This window comes from Eptesicus fuscus, chromosome 3 (genome assembly GCF_027574615.1).
Source record: "Eptesicus fuscus isolate TK198812 chromosome 3, DD_ASM_mEF_20220401, whole genome shotgun sequence".
Lineage (NCBI taxonomy): Eukaryota > Metazoa > Chordata > Mammalia > Chiroptera > Vespertilionidae > Eptesicus > Eptesicus fuscus.
In genome coordinates, this window is record NC_072475.1 from 50,376,326 (window position 1) to 50,398,270 (window position 21,945).

General features: G+C 44.1%; 1 protein-coding gene across 2 annotated transcripts in view; it reads right to left on the reverse strand.

Annotated features, from left to right (window-relative positions):
- Positions 1–391: 391 nt before the first annotated feature.
- The window catches only part of MB21D2 (Mab-21 domain containing 2), a 112,901-nt gene continuing 91,347 nt past the window's right edge, over positions 392–21,945 (reverse strand). For both annotated transcript variants that reach the window (XM_008151608.3, XM_054713832.1), the window contains one exon: positions 392–3,218. In XM_008151608.3, coding sequence (XP_008149830.1) covers positions 1,954–3,218 — 1,265 coding nt within the window. In that variant the 3' untranslated portion in view covers positions 392–1,953. The remainder of the gene's footprint in view (positions 3,219–21,945) is intronic.

Sequence of the window (21,945 nt, forward strand, 5' to 3'; positions counted from 1 at the left end):
GAAAAAATAGGGAAAGGGAAGAAAGAACACTGGGTGTTCCCTACATGAGCATCTGGCCTCAAAGACAACAGAAAGCCCCAACTTTACTGAAAATTGCTGTTGGGATTACTAATAAGGAAATATTTTTCAACCCTAGCTAGTTTGGCTCAGTGGCCTGCGGACTGAAGTGTCCCGTGTTTGATTCCGGTCAAGGGCACATGCCCAGGTTGTGGGCTCAATCCCTAGTAGGGGGAGTGCAGGAGGTAGCCAATCCATTATTCTCTCTCATCATTGATGTTTCTCTCTCTCTCTCCCTCTCCCTTCCTTTCTGAAATCAATAAAAATATATTAAAAAGAAAATAGTTTCCATATTACAAACTAACAATAGCAACAACAACAAAATTCCAAGGCCAGTATGTTTCTTTTATTATGATTTTTTTGTGTGTTTGACTTAAGATGGTTGAAGGATTTCATTTTCATTTATAAACATTACATTAATTCCCATGCAAAAACCCAGGACCGCATATGCCTGATTTCAATCAAACCTGTAGGTCTGGACATTCAAGATCAAAACCAAAATGTTGCTTGACCTTTCCAGTAGTAGACATCATGGTCATCTTTGAGAGATCAGCAGGCCCCCTGACCTCTCAAACACCACAGTTGGCAATGAGTCCATACAAAAACGGAGCCAATGCCTTGTGGCACCTAAACCCGGCAGGAAAATTTGTTCATGAAGACGGGATAGCTCTACTCCAGGGCTGGTGCCCACAGACATGTCCTGGTTCCTGCTCTATAGCAAAATCTGTTTTGGAACAGGCATGATATCTTCTATTTGGGGATTATAAATTCTTCCTGCCAGTTTTCCTCAAAACTTTCAGTAGAAGCAAAAAGACTTTACAAAAAAAGCTTACCTCTATAACCCCCAAAGAAATACATACAAAGACACCTATTCTATCAAGTATATATTTTACCCAGCTTCAGATAAAGTCACTCAGCAGGTATAAAGCTTTAAAAACTTCTTTCAGTAAGATAGGAACCAGGTATATCAAAGATGGCAAAACAGAAGCCCATAATTAAAGGACTAAACAAATGTAAAGAATCATTCCATTGATTGCAAGAAATGGGCTAAATTAAAAAAAAGTATGATAGCATTTCAACAGAGGATGTCAATTTATATTGAAACACACACATTGGAACTGTGACAATGTCAAAGATTTCATTAGTGCAAATAACAATTATAATGGTATGTTCTTTAATAAGATTTAAATAAGGCTTCAAATAATTACATACACTAAAACTACCATTTGGGAACCTTAATTCTGTTTGGAAAGTTGTCAAACATACCCTCCAAACCATCCAAAGTTCTGATTTGAGGACAATTACATTCAATGAAGTTGCTCCAAAACAGAATTTGTAGCATTATCACTTTCAAAGTCGACACTGTTTGGTGGGAAGGGGAAACTACTCTGGCCACTGGTCAGAAGAATTCAATCCAGCTAGCATACTGGGTAGTTCCCAGGTTCAGGTGACTCCCAAATACCTGTAGTGAAGACAGCTCATTAAAAAATAAAATAAAATAAAACAAAACAAAACAAAAAATAATAGAATCCTTAGGTGTCAGAATGAGGTCTGTTTCTCTATCCCCATTAACAAATTTGCACAAAGTATGAAACAGAAAAAAGCAAGAGAATTCATGGGCATCTCAGTCTATGGCTCAAGTTCTCCTTAAAAAACGAAACAAAAATGAACTATGGGACAAGAACTATGAACAGTAAACAAAACCAGAGGCAGCGTATGAAATAGTAATATACTGTTTCAGAGCCTGCACCGCCCTGCAAAACAGGAGACTTCCAATGTGTTCTTAACAGATCCAGTCTAGGCTGGATGTGTAGAAAACGGAAAGACAGCGGCACAGACCACAAGACACATGATGCCAAGTTTTAGAATCAGGAAAAACAAAAGGCAGCACAATGCTCAGAAAAATTTATCATCGATTCTGAAATGGGGCCTTGTGACATCATCAGGGTTAATAAAGACAGAGATGGACTTCCCCGGGTTCTCAGTCACTAGCTGCTGCAGTTTTTTGGCCAAACGGTCATCAGGCTGGTTGGGGTCCCCTCCGTCCGACTGTGGGGAGGGGATGCTGGTGGTGCTCCCCCGCCTCTGCAGCTCCAGCGTCAGCCGGTTGGCGGCCTTGACATGCTCGATGGCCGTGCGCAAGTGCTCTGCGGGGTCAGAGCGGACGGAGGACAGCTTGCGCGCCTGGAGCATGACCGTCTCCTCCGACAGGTGCTCCAGCATGTTGCACTGAGGGATGAAGTAGTTGGGACACATCTTGTTGACCAGACAGTGCTGCAGGTCATCGATGAGGCCCAGTAAAAAGTGGGCTGCATAGTCTTCTTGAGCCAAGTAGTTGGCAGGAAGTCTGTCGCAGGCCCAGAGCATCATGCTCCGCAGGTGATAGGGGCTAATAGCTTTGGGCCGGGACAGGAGTTTAATGATGATGGCTTTGCAGGCCTGGTAGGCCTGCATGAGGCTGCTAGAGATGCACTTCTTCAGCTGCACCTCGCTCCTGGCAAAGGACAGCCGCCATTCATTGTCCTTCTTACCCTTGTAGGAGCAAGCAGGCACCAAGTAAAACCCGCTGATGACCTCTTCCTCTGTGATCTTCCCATCCCAGAAGTGGTTCTCCATGAGCCAGCTCTGGGCCACTGCGGGCCAGCCTTTGAAAGACACCACAGGGACAATATCGTACAACATGCGGCTGCTCCCCACACCCAGGATGATGGAGATGATGGTCCCATTCTTTTCTACCTTCTCCACCTTTGGCATCCCTCGCTGGGGTTTCTTCTGTATCTCTGATAGGACGATGCTGATGGAGTCATAGAACCAGTCGGCCACTTTGGTTGGGGAGAAGAAGTAGTTGGTGGCACCATTGATGTGATCCACGATGGTGCAGCAGTCTTTCCATTTACTGATCGTCCCCTCATCAAAGAGCCGGAGGCTCAGCCAAGAGTGGCACAAGGCTGAGTGGCGCATATCGAGCGTCACAGGCTGATTACGGTCATGCAGCTTAAGGGCTGGCACCAGAAGGGTAAAGTCCATATCGTAGTCAGTCCCCCGGGCATAGATATTAAGCTCATCCAAGTCCAGGTCCACCACGCCTTCCCGGACTCCCCCAGAGAGCAGCAGGTACTCATTGGCCACTGGAAGTTTTTGGTCCAGCTTCTGCACCATTCCTAGAAACAGGGAGAGAAAGTACTATTACAGGAAGCACAGACACAAGAGGCTTAGGCATCAATACAGAATGTGTGGAGCCTCCAAAACCATTGCTCGTTGTTAGTAAAAAATCAAACCTTAGGCTCCTGCACAGATGCAGCTTGAGTCCACTCTTTTCCAAGTGGGAGAATTATGATAAATTTTTCTCTCTCAGTGGCAGCAGTATCACTTTCAACCATAAACTCCTCTTTCCCCAGTCATTACCTGGACTAATGGTATTGCCACACTCAGTCACCAGGCTGAAAACCTCAGTAAACTTCAACTCTTCCTTCCCGGTTCTCCATCTCTGTTGCCATCAGACAAAGCCAGGCTCTCCGGTCTCTTGCCAAAGCAGTCTCTTCCCCCAGGCTCTCCCTGCTTAAAACAGTTCCCCTCACTAGCAAAGGACACTGTGGGCTGTGGACACTGGACGTGGGACACTTTCAGAGAGCAGTGAGGTCACAATTCTTTTCATTGTGCTAAGACACTGTCTTTTCACTGTGTTCACACCTGAACTGATGGTATAAAAGCAATTGGAGGGCAAAGCTGCTTAGTACTAGTCAAGACAATGGCACCCAACTGCATGAGCAGTCACTGGATTCTGTGGATTCTGTGCACTAGCATTAAAAAAAAAAATCCAGTTGCACTTAAGAAAATCCTTAATGGAAACAAAAAGATTAGTTTTGTTTAATGCCAACTCTTGAGCTACCTTTCTTATATCCAGATACCCTGTGTGAGGAAATGGGAAGTAACTGTAAAGCACTTCCTAGTCATACTGACACACAAAAGCTGTCTTTAAGGAAAGCACTCATGTGCCCTGGCTGGGTAGCTCAGCTGGTTAGAGCGTTGTCCCAATACACCAAGGTTTCTAGTTCTATCCCCAGTCAGGGCACACATAAGAATCAACCAATGAATGCATCAATAAGTGGAACAACAAGTCAATGTTTCTCTCTCTCTCTCTCTCTCTGCCTCTCTCTCTCTCTCCTATCCTATCATCTCTCTATAAAATCAATCAGTAAATAATTTTAAAAAGTAAAAGAAAAGCACTCATGTGACTCTGAGTTGTGGCCTAAATTGACTGCTTTGCTAAGGGAACACCATTTTTACTTTAAAAACAATTGATAAACTGGATATTCAGACAGTTATTTGACAGACATTTTCATTAAAAATGACCATAATTAGCCTGTCTTCATGAAAATGACTGAAGTACTTATTGACATAAAAAAATGGAGCTTTCAACAAAAATATTAATTTTTAGAAAAATCATCGCATCATGAACTTAACATCTTTCCAAATAGTATAACTTTTCTGATGAGACTGGTGGTAAGGTAACAGATGTGACTTTTTTAATGATATTCTGAGCTATTTGAGAAAGAGAACCATGTCTCCAATATGTATTAAGCAGGCACAGGGGTCTGCATGCAGTAGGCACACAACTGAAGCTATGACTGAACGACAAATGGCTAGATGGGATTAACAGGGCTCAAACATGAAGTGCTGAGATAAAGGCTAGACATAAGTGACCATTCTACCAACAACATGCAAATGTCCCCTCCCTGCCCCCTGTCTTTTATAATACATTTACTTGTATTTTATTAGGGGACAGACTACCAGCATCACTCTCTATGATTTATTTAACAATTTTCCCCACAGATTGCAAAGAACTACTACAAACTCATTACATTATTCACTGAAATTACCTTTAATCAACATCATTTGTTATTCATAGGACAACCCCAATGCAAATAAATAAACCATTTTATGTATTTATGCTAGCACTGTATTTCAGAACTTAACACTCATTTATAAAAAAAAGTACTCATTTCCATTCCTTAAAATCCTACTTTTCAAACAACAGTAACCATGAAGAAGTCTTTTATTTAGTACCATTTCGTTCCACACAGATTGAAATATATAGCAAGCTATCACTTTCTTCTTAAAGCAATCAATATGTTATCCAATGTTAAAGAGTCAACAATTTATCAAAAAGAAAATCCAGTGTACCTGACTTTTGGGGCTCTTTCTCACACACCCAGCTCCTTCTTCAATAAAGAATGGCTTATCTCAGCTACTGGGAGTGCAGTCAGTGTAATCCCTTAATGACTGTGTCAGCTGCAAAGAGCCACCTCAACCACAGTCCTGTCTTGCTGTTGGGTGGGGTGGGGTGGAGGTACACCTCCAATAATTGATCGACATGGGAGGGCCCCAGTTCAGGGTACTCTGAAGAGTTATCTGAATCCAGAGTCCCCTAAGGCTGACACTGGGCCTGCAGGGAAATCCATCTTCTCCCTCTGCCTCCTCCCCTCTCTTCCACAGGCACAGAGTCCAGGGCTGCTCCTTACTAAATATCCTAACTCCATCTCAGGGGCTGCCTCCTGAGGAACCAACCCAATTTAAACAATACCATACTTAAAAAAATGTTTTTAAAAAGCAAGAAAAATAAAAAAGACACTAACATACTACCCCAATCCAAAACAGTCTTCCCTACAAATCATCATGGAAGATTTATGTTCCTTGTTTTTTAAAAGCCAAACATTAACAACCAGGATTTAAAATTATATAAAACTAGGGCCCCAGTGCACGAATTTGTACACTTTGAAAGGAACTGTGGGCCGGGAGGCTGTGGTAGGCACAGGGGTGGGTCTCGGCCCATCCTCTGAGACCCTGCCTGGCCCCTTCCACTGCGACTCCCAGCCCCCTATCTGCTGGCAGCCCCACTCCCACCACTGCCACTCCCACATGCTGATGGCATCGGCCCCAGGGCTGGCGCCAGCAGCGGGTGCAAGCGGAGCCAGCACTGTCAGAGGTTGCAAGCAGAGGCTGCTGCCCTGATTGCCCATCAGGGCTGGCAGCCGCCACTCGCACCTGCTGATGGCAGCGAGTGATCGGGACCGACGACGACGGGCACTGGCAGTGGGTGCAAGTGGTGGCTCCGGTGCCAGCTTCAGGTGCAAGCGGGGCCAGCACTGGCAGTGGGTGCAAGCGCTGGGCAGGACAGCAGTGCGCTGGAGCAAAGAATTTTTAGTAACCACCAGAGGCTTGCCATAATGACAAGGACCGGCGCCCCACCTTGGTCTGGTGCCCCCAATCACCTGCTCCATCATCCCACCACAGCCAACGTCTGCCATGTTCCACACACGCCCCCTGGTGGTCAGCGCATGTCATAGCGACCGATTGTTCAGTTGTTCAGTTGTTCCACAGTTCAGTCTATTTGCATATTACCTTTTATTATATAGGACTAGCATTCCCGTTGCAGGAAAAATCCTGCAATAGGATTTCCTGCCGCACTCTACCCCGCCTCCGTTCCGCCCTTGTCGCCCGCCCCGCCTTCTCCGCCAGCCCGCCTGCGTTTCCCTTCGCCCCCCGCCCCGCCTTCTCGGCCAGCCCGCCTGCTTTTCCCTTTGCCCCCGGCCCCGCCTCCGCTCCGCCCTTGTCGCCCGCCCCGCCTTCTCCTCCAGCCCGCCTGCGTTTCCCTTCGCCCTGGCCCTGACTTCACTCCGCCCTTGTCGCCCGCCCCGCCTTCTCTGCCAGCCCACCTGCGTTTCCCTTTGCCCCCGGCCCTGCCTCCGCTCCGCCCTTGTCGCCCGCCCCACCTTCTCTGCCAGCCCACCTGCGTTTCCCTTCGCCCCCGTCCCTGACTTCACTCCTCCCTTCTCCTCCCCTCCCCCTCCCCCCACCACCACCCCCCACCCCAGCTTGCTTGCTTCTTCGAAGCTTTACTCCCTTCTGCAGCTCTTGGCTTCTTTCGACGCTGTCTTGATATGCAAATTAGCCACCATCTTTGTTGGGGTAATTTGCATACTCATCCTGATTGGCTGGTGGGCGTGGCTTAGGTGTAGCGAATGTGCGGTCAATTTGCATATTTGTCTATTATTAGATTAGATTATGTAAACACCAAGACAAAGACTCATTTCTTAATTGTCCCCATGTTCCAGTATCCACCCCATCATTACAATGGCACAAATACTACCACCCCAAGTTGCAGCTTAGAGATGTGAGGATAAATTAGATTTGACTTCTAAGAAGCCAGCATAGGTTGTGAAAATCATTTTCACTATTTTATAGAGATACATGTAGGTACTGTTCCTTTAAAAGAGAAACATTTGATAATGAAATAATTTACTCCTCTTTATTTCAAATATTCTTTCATTCTAGTATTTGGAGTGCCATGAACATAAATGGGAAAAAAATCATAAAATGCTGTACAGTGATTAGTGATTAAAACCTAAATCAATTAGAAGTGGTGGTGTTATTTGGGTACAACACTGTTATCTCCTCGTAGGCATAAATAAGTCAACATTCTGTATATCCTTTTGCATAGATGGGATCAAACTGGCTCTGAGCACACGAGCTAGATCCTGTCTTTACAACCAGAATAACTCCTGCGGTACCGGCTGGGGAATAATTTGTCTACAAACGTGCCTCTGAATTTTGCCTTTGATTGTCACAAATTTGGATTGTCACAGGTGAGAAAAGCTAAAACTCCCTTCTGCCCTCTGCTGGATTCAAGAAGTTATATTTCTCTACTTTCTGCACACTAGAGAACTCGCTCTTTCCTCCCAATTGCTGCTGATGCACCTACGCAAAATGTTGGCCCTTCTTTCAAAAAAGCCGTATCAAGTATTTGCCTAAATGCTAACGTTGAGGAGTTAGGGTAATTTTGGACGCCACTTATTCCTTTAAAGTACAGAGAGAACTTTAGCAGCAAATAGAATATGGCTGAGGCTCACTTGCTAAGCTCCTAGAAGTTAGAAACCAAGTCCCTAAGGCCACACTGTTCTGGAAGCTAATCCCTTGTGACCCACATTTACATTTACCCTGCCAGGGCCCATTAGTCTGCAGTTTTATAATTTGGTAACACAAACTGGAGCCTTCCCCAGCATTACGCAAATTCAAATTCAAGTGCCCGTCTTGAAAACTTTCCTGGGCCACGTTTAAGTGAAAATGAGCTGACATCAGCTATTACAGCAGATGGGTTGCCATGCAACTGAAACACAGACAGGGCCCGGGAGGGAAAAAGAGGAGGAAAAAAAATGCAGTTGTACACTTTGGCTGTGATCAGTTCCAGGGAGTGCCACCTCTGAACTGATCCAAGGATTTCTGTGCATTGCAGGAGGGTGAGATCAAGTGACTCTGCCTGTTTGGCTATTAGTAAACTGTCCAACAAAAGGAAAAAGCACACAGACCACAGAGCTTGTTACGGCGAAGAAAAGGAGATATGGCTAAAGAGCTTATTCCTCTGGGTGGGTCTCCTGTTTTCACAGAAGACTTTCATGTGTCTGCTCTTAAACCTCAAAGGAAAACTGCCTCAATTCCTGTAACTGATTCCTCGATTTCAGTTTATTTCATAATTTCTACTTAAGAAGACCTTCCTAGTACTGGGCCTCTTTATCATCCACTTTGCTCTTCGCTGGTTATCTTTAGAATACCAAGTACGGAATGGAACTCTGTCCCCGACGCCTTTATATTCTACTGAATAAAACTTTAGCACATTCCGTTGACTGCAAATTACTAACCTCCATCACTCAAACACAGAATGCAGATAACTAACAACAGAGCACAAGAACTAAGTAATATTTGAAATCAGGCAGGTAGCTTAATAAATACTAAGTAGCTAAGTGAAATTAGTAGTTATATAGATTCATTTTTTTAAAAAAAAAACCTGAATAGCTCAATAATATTTGCTGTTTTATAAGAAAGCGTTCTTTCTTTTGCCCCAATTTGTGGCACACCAACAAAAGCACCTATCGTGGCAATGACTCTTCAATAGGACAAAGTCCTTCTGTGATTCTGACTTTCCACCCCACTAACCCCTGCAAGGGAGCAGCTTCCGTGGTTGTTAATAAACAATGTAAAATCTTCCTATAAAAATATTATGGCCCTAGCTAGTTTGGCTCAGTGGATAGTGCATTGGCCCATGGACTGAAGGGTTCTGGGTTTGATTCTGGTCAAGAACACATAACTTGGTTGCAGGCTCCATCCGCAGCCCTGGTTGGGGTGCGTACAGGAGGCAACCATTCGATTTCTCTCCTCATACTGATGTTTTGCTCTCTCTGTCTCTCCCCCTCCCTTCCACTCTCTGAAAATCAATGGAAAAATATCCTCAGGTGAGGATTAACAACGACAACAAAAAAATTATGACTTATGATTGAAAGGGGTAAATATTTTTGCCAAGCTTCTCTGACATTCTGAGAAGTAGGCATGGTCACCATCTTCTAACGAAGTCACCCATTTATGGGTTTTTAATGTCCTCAATTTGGGGAATATTTTAGCATTTCCCTCCGTCATGACCAGAAATCATATATATGAAGTCCCTCATTTTACGGGTGAAATAAAACTGAGGTTCAAAGAGGAAAAATAACTAATTCGAGGTCACACAGCCCTAGTGGCAGAGTAACAGTGTTGTCGTATTTCCACATTTGTGGCAAAGGTCAAAATGCACATACATACTGTTCTCCTAAGACAATGACCCAGGTTATCATGAATGTGGAATGGCTCTAAAGCAGCGGTTCTCAACCTGTGGGTCGCGACCCCTTTGGGGGTCGAACGACCCTTTCACAGGGGTCGCCTAAGACATCCTGCATATCAGATATTTACATTACGATTCATAACAGTAGCAAAATTACAGTTATGAAGTAGCAACAAAAATAATTTTATGGTTGGGGGCCACCACAACATGAGGAACTATATTAAAGGGTCACGGCATTAGAAAGGTTGAGAACCACTGCTCTAAAGGGAAGTGGCAGGGGTCACAAGGCCAAGTGCCAGCCTTGTGCTTCGTTGGTTAAAGCTGACCTTGGCCAGGCAGCAGAACATGTCTGACCATCCGCATTTACTATAAGAAAGAATGGACCTGCCCTGACTTGCAAGAAGCTGTTAGTACTGTGGTCCTAAACAAACATACTCTTAGACACAAGAAATACTGAAGACAGATACCAATAGAGCATCCCAGGTTTTCAATAATCTGCAGAGTGGACATTAATATCAATAATTATAGTAATGTGTTTTATAAATCAAAGTCAGTTTTACTTGGCATAGTTTCTGAAATAACTGTATGTTATTTGATTTAAATCTTTTAGAAAAGGCGTTAATTCATGTATGTTAATGACCTATTGACCAAATTATGCGTAGAAACAGAACTGATTCAAAAGATGCCTCCTCCAATATGTATTCCTTGATCTCTTCTCATTTTGACACTAATATGTGTGCAAGAGCACTGGAGTCAGAGTATGACAGGCTTAGCTTTGAATCCTACGTTTGTCATGTTATTTAACCTCTCTAAGCTTCCAATTCCTCATCTATTTAAAGCAAACCAAAACCCTATAAAATTGCCCTTTTAGGGTTGATAGAAAATGTCTAAGCACATAGTAGATATTTAGTTAAATTTCCCATATGCTCTTCCCTTTCTCTACCACCTATGAAACTGATTAACCAAATAGCACCTAGTCCCCCAGATTTGTTTTGAAGATTTACCTGAACAAGATTACCTACCTAAAGCCTCCAGCTCACATAAGGCACACAAAACAGGTTAGATGAAGGGAGACGGATGTGCACTCTCACCCTGGCCTGGGAATGAATGCCAGCTCCGGTGGAGGCCCTGGTAGAAGGCAGGCTGGATGCCAACCTCCTTGTTCCCTCAGGACCACTGCCCTGTGGAACGAGTATCCTGCCCCCCTCCGTGAAGGGTCTTGATCTGAATTATTACTGCACTTTCTACACCTATTATGGCAGTGGGCTGTGTTCACGGCTTATTTTCCCTCTTACATAACAATGTAAAGTATTTGGCAAAGAGGCTTGGCAAATGGATACAGAAATGTATCGGCGATGACCAGAGTACCTCTCTCCTCATCTTCAGAAGCAATAATCTTGTGATGGGGATGTTCCAAATAAGTCAACTGTCTCAATCTCCTCCGCCTGTGGCCCAGCTGAGTGTGGTTTACACTTCACATTCCTTTCTCATTGGGATGTATATGCACCACTCTCATATGTAAACAAAATTAATAATAATTCCTTCTTATTATTATAGACTTCCCTCGATTTGACCGTTTCCTCATATATGTGAACCCATGAATGTGGTCCAGGTGTGTGTGGAGGAGACACTGTTGATGCCCTGCCCTGCATCCCCAGCCCGCCCTTGACTCCACTTGCAGGCTTGGCAGGTGGTTTCCTGCCAGCTGGCAGCTTCTACCCCCATGGCCAGTGGTTCTGCTCCAGGAACTACCAGGACGTGGAGGGGTGTCAATGCAGGAGAACTGGCATCACTGGGGGCAACTCTCAACCACCAGAGGACAGGAGTCAGTGGGCAAATGCCCCGGCTTCTCCGGACTCTGGTGCAAAAAGCCTAAGATGGAAAAAAAGAAAAATTCTAAGATGGGCTCTGCACAACTTCCCAGGGGGTCTGTACACTCAGCTCAGTAACAGGCCCTTTACTGACTTTTCTTGCTTCTCAGTTCAACTGTTCTGCTCCCTCACTTGTGCTTCTCAGTATTACCTCCCAAATGAACTGCCACACCATAGTGGTTCTCGTTTCTAAAACTCTGGGTATGAGTGTGCGGGTGTGTGTATGTGTGTGTGTATGTGTGTGTGCGTGCGTGTGTGTGTGTGTGTGTATGTGTGTGTATGTGCGTGTAGCAATGCTAGACAGGCACATCTCTGCTAATAATTCTGGATGAAATCATGCTACTTCAGATGTGTAATCTACCAGAAAAATGGAAGCATAATCTGATGGTACTGAATTACTTGCTGTTTCCCACATCAAGTCATAGATCTAATATATGAATCTCACAAAACTAGAACTGAGCACTGTTCTCAAAAAGAGCTCATCAGCTTCCTCCAATCAGCAAACGTGTTTCCCAGTGTATTCAGAGTCAGCACGTGGCCTATTCAATCTCTGCTTTGTTGATAATCCAATTCCTCTCATTTCCCAGAGGACATTCTGAAACCTCTTCCAGGTCTGGAGAACCTTGGACAGGTGTAAATTCATACATTGCTTAGAGACAGGCATTTCTTCCCCAAACTACAAAGAAAACAATGGGGAGCAAGGTTTGAGGAGGAGAAGTTAAAACATAGGTAAGTCCAGCTTCCCAGTTTGAGTGAAGCATTGTTCAAATGGACTCTTCTTGTTCATATGTAAATGACTCAAGCAATATTCAAAGACCAAAATACCATTTCTCATTTAGCCTCTGTTTGAGATTATTCTGTCTATTTCTCTCAGTTGTGGGGGGAATGGGGAGAGGGGCAGTTCAAGTGACATATTTAATCTCTCCATTCAATGACCTTTGTCCATGCTTTCTTAAGTGTATTGTATTTGTTGACCTGTTAGTATCCCTCTGTCTGATGACCAGTGGATTATCTCCAAACTTAGCACAACAAAAGTCAGTTGAAGGAATAAATGGAGGTATAGCCTAAAGACAGAGTTTACGGGAACCATCCAGAATGAAACTGTCAGGTGACATACTTAGACTGACACTGTCATTTCCAGACATAATGAGAGACTTCAGAGCAATTATCATATTACATGAAAATCATATTACATACTCAGAAGAGATGGAAGGGAGAAGCTATGAGTCTCTGTGGTAACTACACAAAGGTATCTCCTCTTGTTTTCTGAGAATAATATAACTCTAGGGCATTTCTCAAAGCACCAATTTTCAGTCAACAATCATAGCCAGAGACTAGGAGAAAGTTACTATATAATTATAGTGTGATCTGAGATCAAAGTCTAGTACCAGATTTAAAAAAAAAACGATTATGACAGCACATATTCCCTTTGATGTGCAAGAACAGATTCCGTCTTCCTAAGCAATTCCCAATAAGTGCCAGGAGATGGCAGCCTCACTCCATTCATTTACTGGGAGATTCTATCAGGGCTCCAAAGTCATAAAATCCTAGAGTAAAAGCTCTGGGGAAAGCAGTTTAGCAAGGACCTAAGACTATATTAAAAGCATCATCCCAGGGCCTATTTACCCCCATGTACCACCCAGTGACTCACAAATTTGCCTTTTGGTCTCCCACAGGAAATTTAGTAACTCAGGAGCTGACAGGTTCAACTAGGCTGACTCAAGTCTGAAAGCTGCTTTGTCTGGGCAGGTAGGATGGTTGACAACTGATTCTCAGGGTGTATTGAAGACCCTGTCGCAATACACAGAATTTCAGCTCTCTCATTTGCTGAAGCTGAGATGAAAAAACAAAACAAAAACAAATAAACAAACAAAAAAAATGAATAAAGCTTCAGGTGCCAGGAAAAAGGGGGGAGGAAAGGCAGAAGAAATAATCCCTGATTTATAAAGATGAGGCACTACTCTTTCTGCAAAACTAATTTGGACTATAAATAAATACACTGAAAGATTTTAGGAGCCTGTGTGTGTGTGTGTGTGTGTGTGTGTGTGTGTGTGTATATATATATATATATATATATATATATATAGAGAGAGAGAGAGAGAGAGAGAGAGAGAGAGAGAATATGTAAATTAGCTGGGATGCTGTAACAGTCACTACCGGCTCAGGAGGAAGCTGCACATGCAGATGGGCCCAGAGCGGAGACGCAACACACAGGGGGGCCCACACTCACTAGAGACAGTGCACCAGCAGTCCCGTCTCTGCGTGTGAGCTGCAGAGGAAACACCTTTTCTTACAGCTCATTGGCTAAGCTCCCTGTACGCCACTCGCAATGTTCTTGGTAACTTGGGTAATAAGAATCCAAGAAGGTGATCTAGGGTTTTTCCACCACACTCCTAGAGGGAAAAACGAAGGTCCGCTGCTGGAGGGGCTAAGAAATGTCATATCCTGCCCTAGCCAGTTTGGCTCAGTGGATAAAGCCTCGGCCTGCAGACCGCAGGGTCCAGGTTCAATTCTGATCAAGGGCATGTACCTAGGTTGCAGGCTCCTCCCTGGCCGGGGCTCAGGTCAGGGCTCATGCAGGAGGCAACCAATCAAAGTGTCCCTCTCACATTGATGTTTCTCTCTGTCTTTCCCTCTCTCTTCCATGCTCTCTAAAAAATCAATGGAAAAATATCCTCAGATGAGGATTAAAAAAAAAACACACACACACAAAGAAAGAAATGTCATATCCTATGAAAGAGACATCTTGAAAATGTCTTAAAAATGTTGTCATTTCTTCATGGTGAAGGGACTGGAGTCCGTGTTGATGAAAACAGCTTGGTGGCTGCAGTGGCCAGCAGTGGCAGCAGCAGCAGGGTGATGGGGGTGGCACCTTCCCCGGATCAGCCAGTCACCTCCTGCAGAGGGAGGCCAGACTGCAGCTTAGGCCCGCTCCCTCAGTAGGACATCCCCTGAGGGCTCCTGGTCTGTGAGGGGGCAGACTGGGCTGAGGAATCCCCTCCCCCCACCAATGCACGAGTTTCGTGCACCAGGCCTCTAGTATGATTAATAAAAAAGAAATTGATTTTTTAAAATGTGGCTTCAATCAATAAACTCAAAACAAACACTGTTTTACATTGCATGATGCTCTGCAGTTTCCAGAGAACGGTCATAATCACTATCTCACTTGTTCCCAGCAACAATTCTGCAAAGAGCACTTATAGTTCCCATTGCACAGATGTGGAAACTGACTAGCCCACTTAAGTGCACAAAATAGCCACATAGTTCTTTGGCTTACCCTAGACTGACAACTAGTCTGACCACACACTATTATTTTGAAGTAAGGAAGCATATTGCTTGGATTCTTCACTAGGTTATTAAAAGGTTTCTTGCAGGAGGAACAGAAAGGGCAAGAAAGGGCTCAACATGCAAAGTTGCAATCTAGAGATGGCAAACCTAAAGGTCTCAGGTATGCCTACACTGACGGGGGATACTGACAAGATGACACTCTTTCTTTACGCCGGCAAAATAAACACATATCACCCCTAGAAAATAACTTGTTTTATGTGTCAAATCAACAGTTATTAATCAATTTTCGATGTGACACATTACTATAATACCTAATATATTAATAATGATAACCTATATTGTCTTTATCTTGATTTAAATAAATGTTATTTCAAACACTAATATCCTCAAATTTCCAAACAACAAAGTAGTAACATCCAATAAGTCTGCTATTTCAAGAAATAACTGTTACGAAGTCATCAAGTTTTCCATTGTATGAAGCTGGAACCTTCCCCATAAAATTTCCGGTCAGTACAAATACAACCATACTCAAAATGTAAGGAAGGACTAAGGGATCAAATAAATGTTTCCCAGGAAAACAGACATGGAAAGAAGTACTGACAGCCTGAGAGACCAATGAAGAACAGGCTCTACTTCCGAGTCACAATTCTCCACCTTATCCTTCATTGCTTCCAGTATCCTGGTAGAAGCACTTTATTGTTTGAGCTTGAAAATGTTCACATCAAAAGAAACCAGACTTAAAAACAAACCAATCAAAGCCCTGTGGGGAAGTTGAAATTTGCAATCTGAAAGCATGAGTAGAGCATTTGAAAGAGGGACAAATTGTTGCAGTGTTTTTAAAACCACGCCTGCACAATAAGGAAGGAAAGTCAAAAGAAAGTCTCTTAATGCTGAAGTGGGAAAGTGGTATTTTGAGAGATGGCTTCTTATTCCTACTTTTCCTCCAACCATCAAAACGTGGAGCAAGAATCAGCGGATTGGGGTAAAAATGGGAACTCAATACCCTAGCCAGAAACAGTGTACTACAACGGTACCTAGTTATTATTTTTAACTTTACAGCGTTGAAGGATGCTGTTTGAATCAGTTGCCAATTCAGTAACTCTTGGACTCCCGTGGATGAAGTTTATACCCTCCACAAAACATGAATGAGTCATGGATTACTGGAGCCAGAACTGACTTTCAAGTTTATGTACTCCAACTGTCATGGTCCAGACCAGGTTGCTGAAGCCCAAAAGCCAAAGGTGACACATACACAGCATATCACCTGGCCCAGGTGCTAAGAAGAGAATCCAAAATCCTGATCCCCAATCCAGGGTTCTTTCCACTCTACCTGCTTATATCCAAGGATCTCTAACCAAGGGGCCTGGGGAAAATACAGGCCCCATAGCCCACCCCAGAAGGACCCAAGCGTCATCTCTAAGGAGACATGTGTGTTGTAATCCAGCAATATGAATGTGTTTAAAAACTGAGACTGTCTGCTCCTTCCCTCAGTTTCAAAGCAGAAGTTTAACTACATGGACTCAAGAAAGACAAAGCTGCCAAATTAGAGGGAGGGCCTCACTGTACAGAAAATCTCTAAAATTTTCAAGAGCTGAGATTACATATTCTTCAACTCAGGAAAGACAACTTTGGCAGAATTTTTGGAACCATGACAGTAATTGAGAATCAGGAAAGATATGCCATCTCTCATTCCCCTCAACGGGAGACAGATTAATATCCCCACTCCCCAGCTATTTATTTTGCTTTGAATGAAAAAGATCTATTTTTGCTCCAGATATTTTTGTTCACACCTTCTATCTCCCTCCACCCACCAGATAGTGGCTGATTTTTGTCTTCTTTTCAATCTTAAACTTGGACAAAGAAATTGTATAATCAACCAAGAATTCTTAAGGGCTCCTGGCACCCACCAGCCCTCCCCTGGGAGCACATATGTGGGTTAGTGCATATCAGCTGTGGGGCGGACTTGGCAGTCAAGCAATAAACCTGTGGTGATGGGCATAACCACAGCCCTGTCCTTGAAACCAAAGATCACACGGTTTGAATAGAAGTATACAGTTTCCAAAGCTATCAGCTGCCTGGACGTGAACCTAGGCACGATGGATTAAATACAGACACCCATGTTCAAACAGTCCCTTCCAAAAATTCAGTCAGATTAGGTTTTATAGTTGGGTGAGAATAAGACTAACTGACAAGCATTCTGTTAAAAGATGGCCCTTGTGAGAAAAGGTCATTAAATGACTCAAACACAAGTGCAGTGTGAATTTGAGATGCAGCAATCCCATATTTAAGGTAGTGACAAAAAATGGCATTTGTGCACAGTCCCAAGTCTGGTCATGAGAGTAACGTTCAGATGAAAAATTCAATAATTCCATTAAAACAGGGGAAGGGTGTTCTGAGAGAAACCCTCCAACAAAACCAAAGCAAAGTTTTCAGTGAGTCCACTAGAGGTCATGCCTTCCTAGTTTTTCTTTTCAGTTATTGAGCAGGCTCAATCCAAAAAAGTAAAGAGAGTAAAAGGGCCTGAAGATTGAATACCTGTTTTTTGGTTGTTAATTCTCACCTGAGGATATTTTTCCATTGGTATTTAGAGAGAGTGGAAAGGAGCGGGAGAGACAGAGAGAGAAACTTCTGAGACGCAGAGATTGGTTGCCTCCCACATGCAACAGGACCAGGAGCGGGGAGCAGGCCTGCAACCAAAGTACATGCCCTTGGCTGGAATCAAAACCCAAGACCCCTCAGTCCAAAGACCGACTCTCTATCCACTGAGCCAAACCAGGTAGGGCTGAATACATATTTTTTAAATTCCCTCAGTTTCATACCTAATCTTACTGACATATTTTCAAAGTAAGTCAGACATGAATTTGGGTTTCAGAAACAGTGCTTCTCACTGATGAAACTCAAATGCCCACATGCTGTTTGCAGCAATCCTATTGGAAAGGTGGATGTCATACAACCATTGGTAAAATTCCATTGCTTTGGGAGGAAAAAAGGCATATGGAAAAGGAAGAAATCCTAAGAGATAATGTGGATAATGTGGTGGAGAGATTATGCATTTAGGATCCAGAAAAGCTTGAATGGGAAACCTAGCTGCTGCATGATGTTTAGCTATACGACATTTTGATAAGTTGATTTTTTTGAAATCTTAGCTTCCTCATTTAAAAAAAAATGATGACAATACTACCTCTAACACAAGGCTATTATGAGATGTGACTGAGACAGGTACATAAAGCTACCAATACAGTTGCTGGAACTTTACAGATGTTGAGAAAATGTACTTTTCGTAAAATAGCATTCTGTTTACACATAGCATTCTGTAGGTGAATCAATAACACTGGTTTTTAATGTTGCTACTTGGGCCTGTGACTTTTTTTTTTTTTTTTTAAGAAATAGTCCAGTGTTTATCCAACCACTTCCCTCCCTCCCTTGTTTTTGTCATCTGATTTTAGTACCCCTATGCTTTTAAGTGTCAAGCAATGTGGGCTGAATGAGTGAGAGCTCATGGCTACTCTGCCAGCTTCTAAGGCACAGGATACACTTTAAGGAAAGGTTACCACAAAGTAGCTGGCTGGTGGGAGTGACAAGGAGAGGGAAAAAGGTGAGGAAGGAAAACAGGAGGAAGAGTAAAGGCAGATTTTCATGGTCAGTTTATAACACCATCGTCCCCGTTCTCTGATCAATTTGATATATGAGCAAAATGTAGTGAAACTCTGAACAGTGAACAGATTCCGCGCCGTTACCACGGTGGTTCTCTAGCATGCAGAATCACCAGAGAAATTGTTAAAGCACAGACTGCCAGGCCTCAGCCCCCAAAGTGTCTGGTTCAGTGGGTCTGGGTGGGCCTGGGAATCTGCATTTCTGATGTTTCCAGGTGACTCTGATGCTGCTGGTTCAGGACCACACTTTGAGCACCACTGGTTTGCCACAGCACAGAATTCACAATGCAGCTGTGGGAAAGAACTGGAATCAGAATGAGAAAAGAAACCTAGGCTCTGGTCCTGATCTTCTTCCACGTATTCACCACGTGGCAGGGAAGGTCACACCTGTCACGTCTGCATTTCCTCACCTGTAGAGAGGAGCAATGTCTGTCTACCAATGAGGTCACATGGGGGTCAAAAAAAGAAATTGGTCAATTAAAACTTTGAAAACTTAGAAAATGCTCTGTAAGAACAAAGTATCATGACCAACAATTCCATATAGCCTATGAGAGTTCCTGTGAGTTGTCAGCTTTCTGCACCAAAGTGCCCAGATTTCTGGCCAAGTATTCATGGGTGTGTCTGGAAGGGTGTTTCTGGGTGATACTAGCATTTGAATTTGTGGATTCAGTAAAGTAGGCCGCCCTCCCCAGAACAGGTGGGCATCAGCCAATTGCATGAGGGCCTGAATAAAACAAAAAGGCAGAGGAACAGGAATTCAAATTCAACCTCCCCCCCCCCCTTTTTTTTTTTTGATTTTTTACAGAGAGGAAGGGAGAGGGATAGAGAGCTAGAAACATCGATGAGAGAGAATCATCGACCAGCTGCCTCCTGCACACCCCCTACCAGGGATGTGCCCGCAGCCAATGTACATGCCCTTGACCGGAATCGAACCTGGGACCTTTCAGTCCGCAGATCGACCTCTATCCATTGAGCCAAACCGGTTTCGCCCCCCGCCCCCCCTTTCTTCCCCCCTAACTCGCTGCTTGAGCTGGGTCCTCTCATCTCCTAGTCTCTCTTGCCCTCAGACTGGGACTCACACCACTGGCTCCCCTGGCTCCCCGGCCTGTGAACTCAGACTGATGATACCACCGGCTTTCCTGGGTCTCCAGCCTGCAGACAGCAGAGACTGGGACTTCTCAGCCTCCATAATAGCATGAACTGATGCTCATAATAAAACTCTTTTTTGTCCCATTGGTTCCGTCTCTCTTGATAACTCTAATATAAACAAAGTTACTTAAAATATTTTCTGAAGATCAGAAGTGATAGTCCTTCCTCGTTTCTAGTCTGGGTTCTGCCACTGACTTACCCTGCACACACACTTGACCTTTTTTGGGGGGCCATAGTTTTACATCTAGCAGAGGCTTTAGAGATAAGATGATTTCTAAGGTGTTTCCAATTTAAAAATGCTATGGTCCTATGATCAGGAAATGACCAGGGATTGGGGCTCAGGTGGCAGGTCTGTCAATAGAGGGAACACCCTCTCTCCCCTCCCAGAACTGAGGGCAACCTGTTTGCATGGATCACCCAGCAGTAACCCCAGGGTCAAAAGATTGTCCACATTTCAGTATAGACCAATCTCAGAAGCCAAGTGTAGGAAATGGACCTCTGTGATCCATCTCCAGCATGGTTGGCTTTTGATGGAATTTGCTAAATTTCCCTGGCAAGCAGAATGTAGGGAGGAGGGGAGAGGACATAGGAACAAAGAACTGTGGGCGTGGGCCAGCATCATGATGGAAACCCCCAAGGCGCCTGCCCCAGCTAGGCAGGGGAAGGTGGAGGCAGTTAGAAAGGCCTCAGCCCAATTTTTTAAATGGCCCAATGGGAGACAGCAATTCTTAGGTGACCTATGAGGAAATAGGTGACCCCACAGTACTCAGCCAATGAGGAACCAGAGAAGGGACTGAATAAATAGGCTGTGTTCGATGCCCCAGGTGTGTCTGTACAATGGGACACCTGCTCTCGAGAACATATTAAAGCCTCGTTTCGCCATACTTCTGTCGCCAAGTCTGTTATTTGAATTGGAACAGGTGAGCATTTCTCACACAAGTGTGCAGTGGGCCCGGCTGGTCTTCAGTATGAGCTCTCAAACATTCCAAAACCAAGCTCCATACTGGCTATCATAAGCAAAAACAGTAAATCTGTCATCGCGAGAAAGGCACTACCAGAGCCCTACGCCATCCATTCAGTTGATAAATGCTTGAGATTCTGTCTCTATAATGTCTGCTGCACGGTGATCCTCCCCACACACCCCGCTGCCACTGTGCATCATTGTCACAGTTGAGCTCAGGCCCTCACATCTCACACAGGGACAACTGCAACACCTCTTAATTGGACTCTACTCACCACTGTCACCAGCATAAGCTGCCAAAGGAGCTTCCTAAAGCATGACTCTAATTACATCACTCGCCTGCTCAGAATCCTTTGATGGTGCCCTCATCCCACGCTCTGAGCCAACCATCATTTCAACCTTTATTTTTACATGCCCCTCCGTGGCTCCATCCCCAACGTGAAGCCCCCAAACTATGCTGGTTCCCCAAATATGCCCTGTGCTTTCTGGCTCCCAGCCTTGGCTCACTCTTTTCTTTTTGCCCTTCATCCTTACTTGGTGAAATCCTGCCAATTTACTCCTCCTAAATCTTTTACTTCTAACCCCCCAAAATGGGACATAGTATAATTTCCTGATTCACCTGATATTTTATGGGATTTACAGTGTGACTTGTATTACAGGCATTCCTATGTCTCACACAAGAGCATGAGTTTTCTGAGGTCAGGGATGCAGCCTCACTCACCTGTGTCCTTCTGAGTCCTCTCTATCTGGGGGTTAGGCTACTGAGATCTAGAACAGACTGTCCTGATTTAGAATGTGATCTTGTACTGTGAACTGGCTTGTACAGAACTGGCAAATGGTACAATTATGTCAGCACAATAAAAGAAGTGTGAGTTGTGGATGAAAAGGGGCCACACGCTAACCTTACTCAGGGAAGGCCTGTGGTCAGCAACCTAAAGTAACCACAAAGGATGGTATGACATTAAAACCTTTCATCAAAAGCCATTTATAATGGTTAGTCACGCCCTAGGCCAGTATCTTCCCTGACAAAGATCAACTTCAATCTTTACTGAGCCTATTGTCTTTTTGTACCTAAGATAACATATCATTGAAATGTCAGGATAACTTGTAACTTCCCTCCCACCCACCCCTGCCTCCCCCGCCCCATCCCTCAGGACACAACCATGTGCCCTGGGCACCACAAATTCCCTCATTGTTATTGTTATCATGTTAATTGTTGACTCTTAACTATCCTGTACCCACCTAAGTAAAAGAGGTGTGTGCCTATGATTTTACTTTTTATTCAATCCCAGAGGTCTCCCTGCTTTGCTTTCTCCT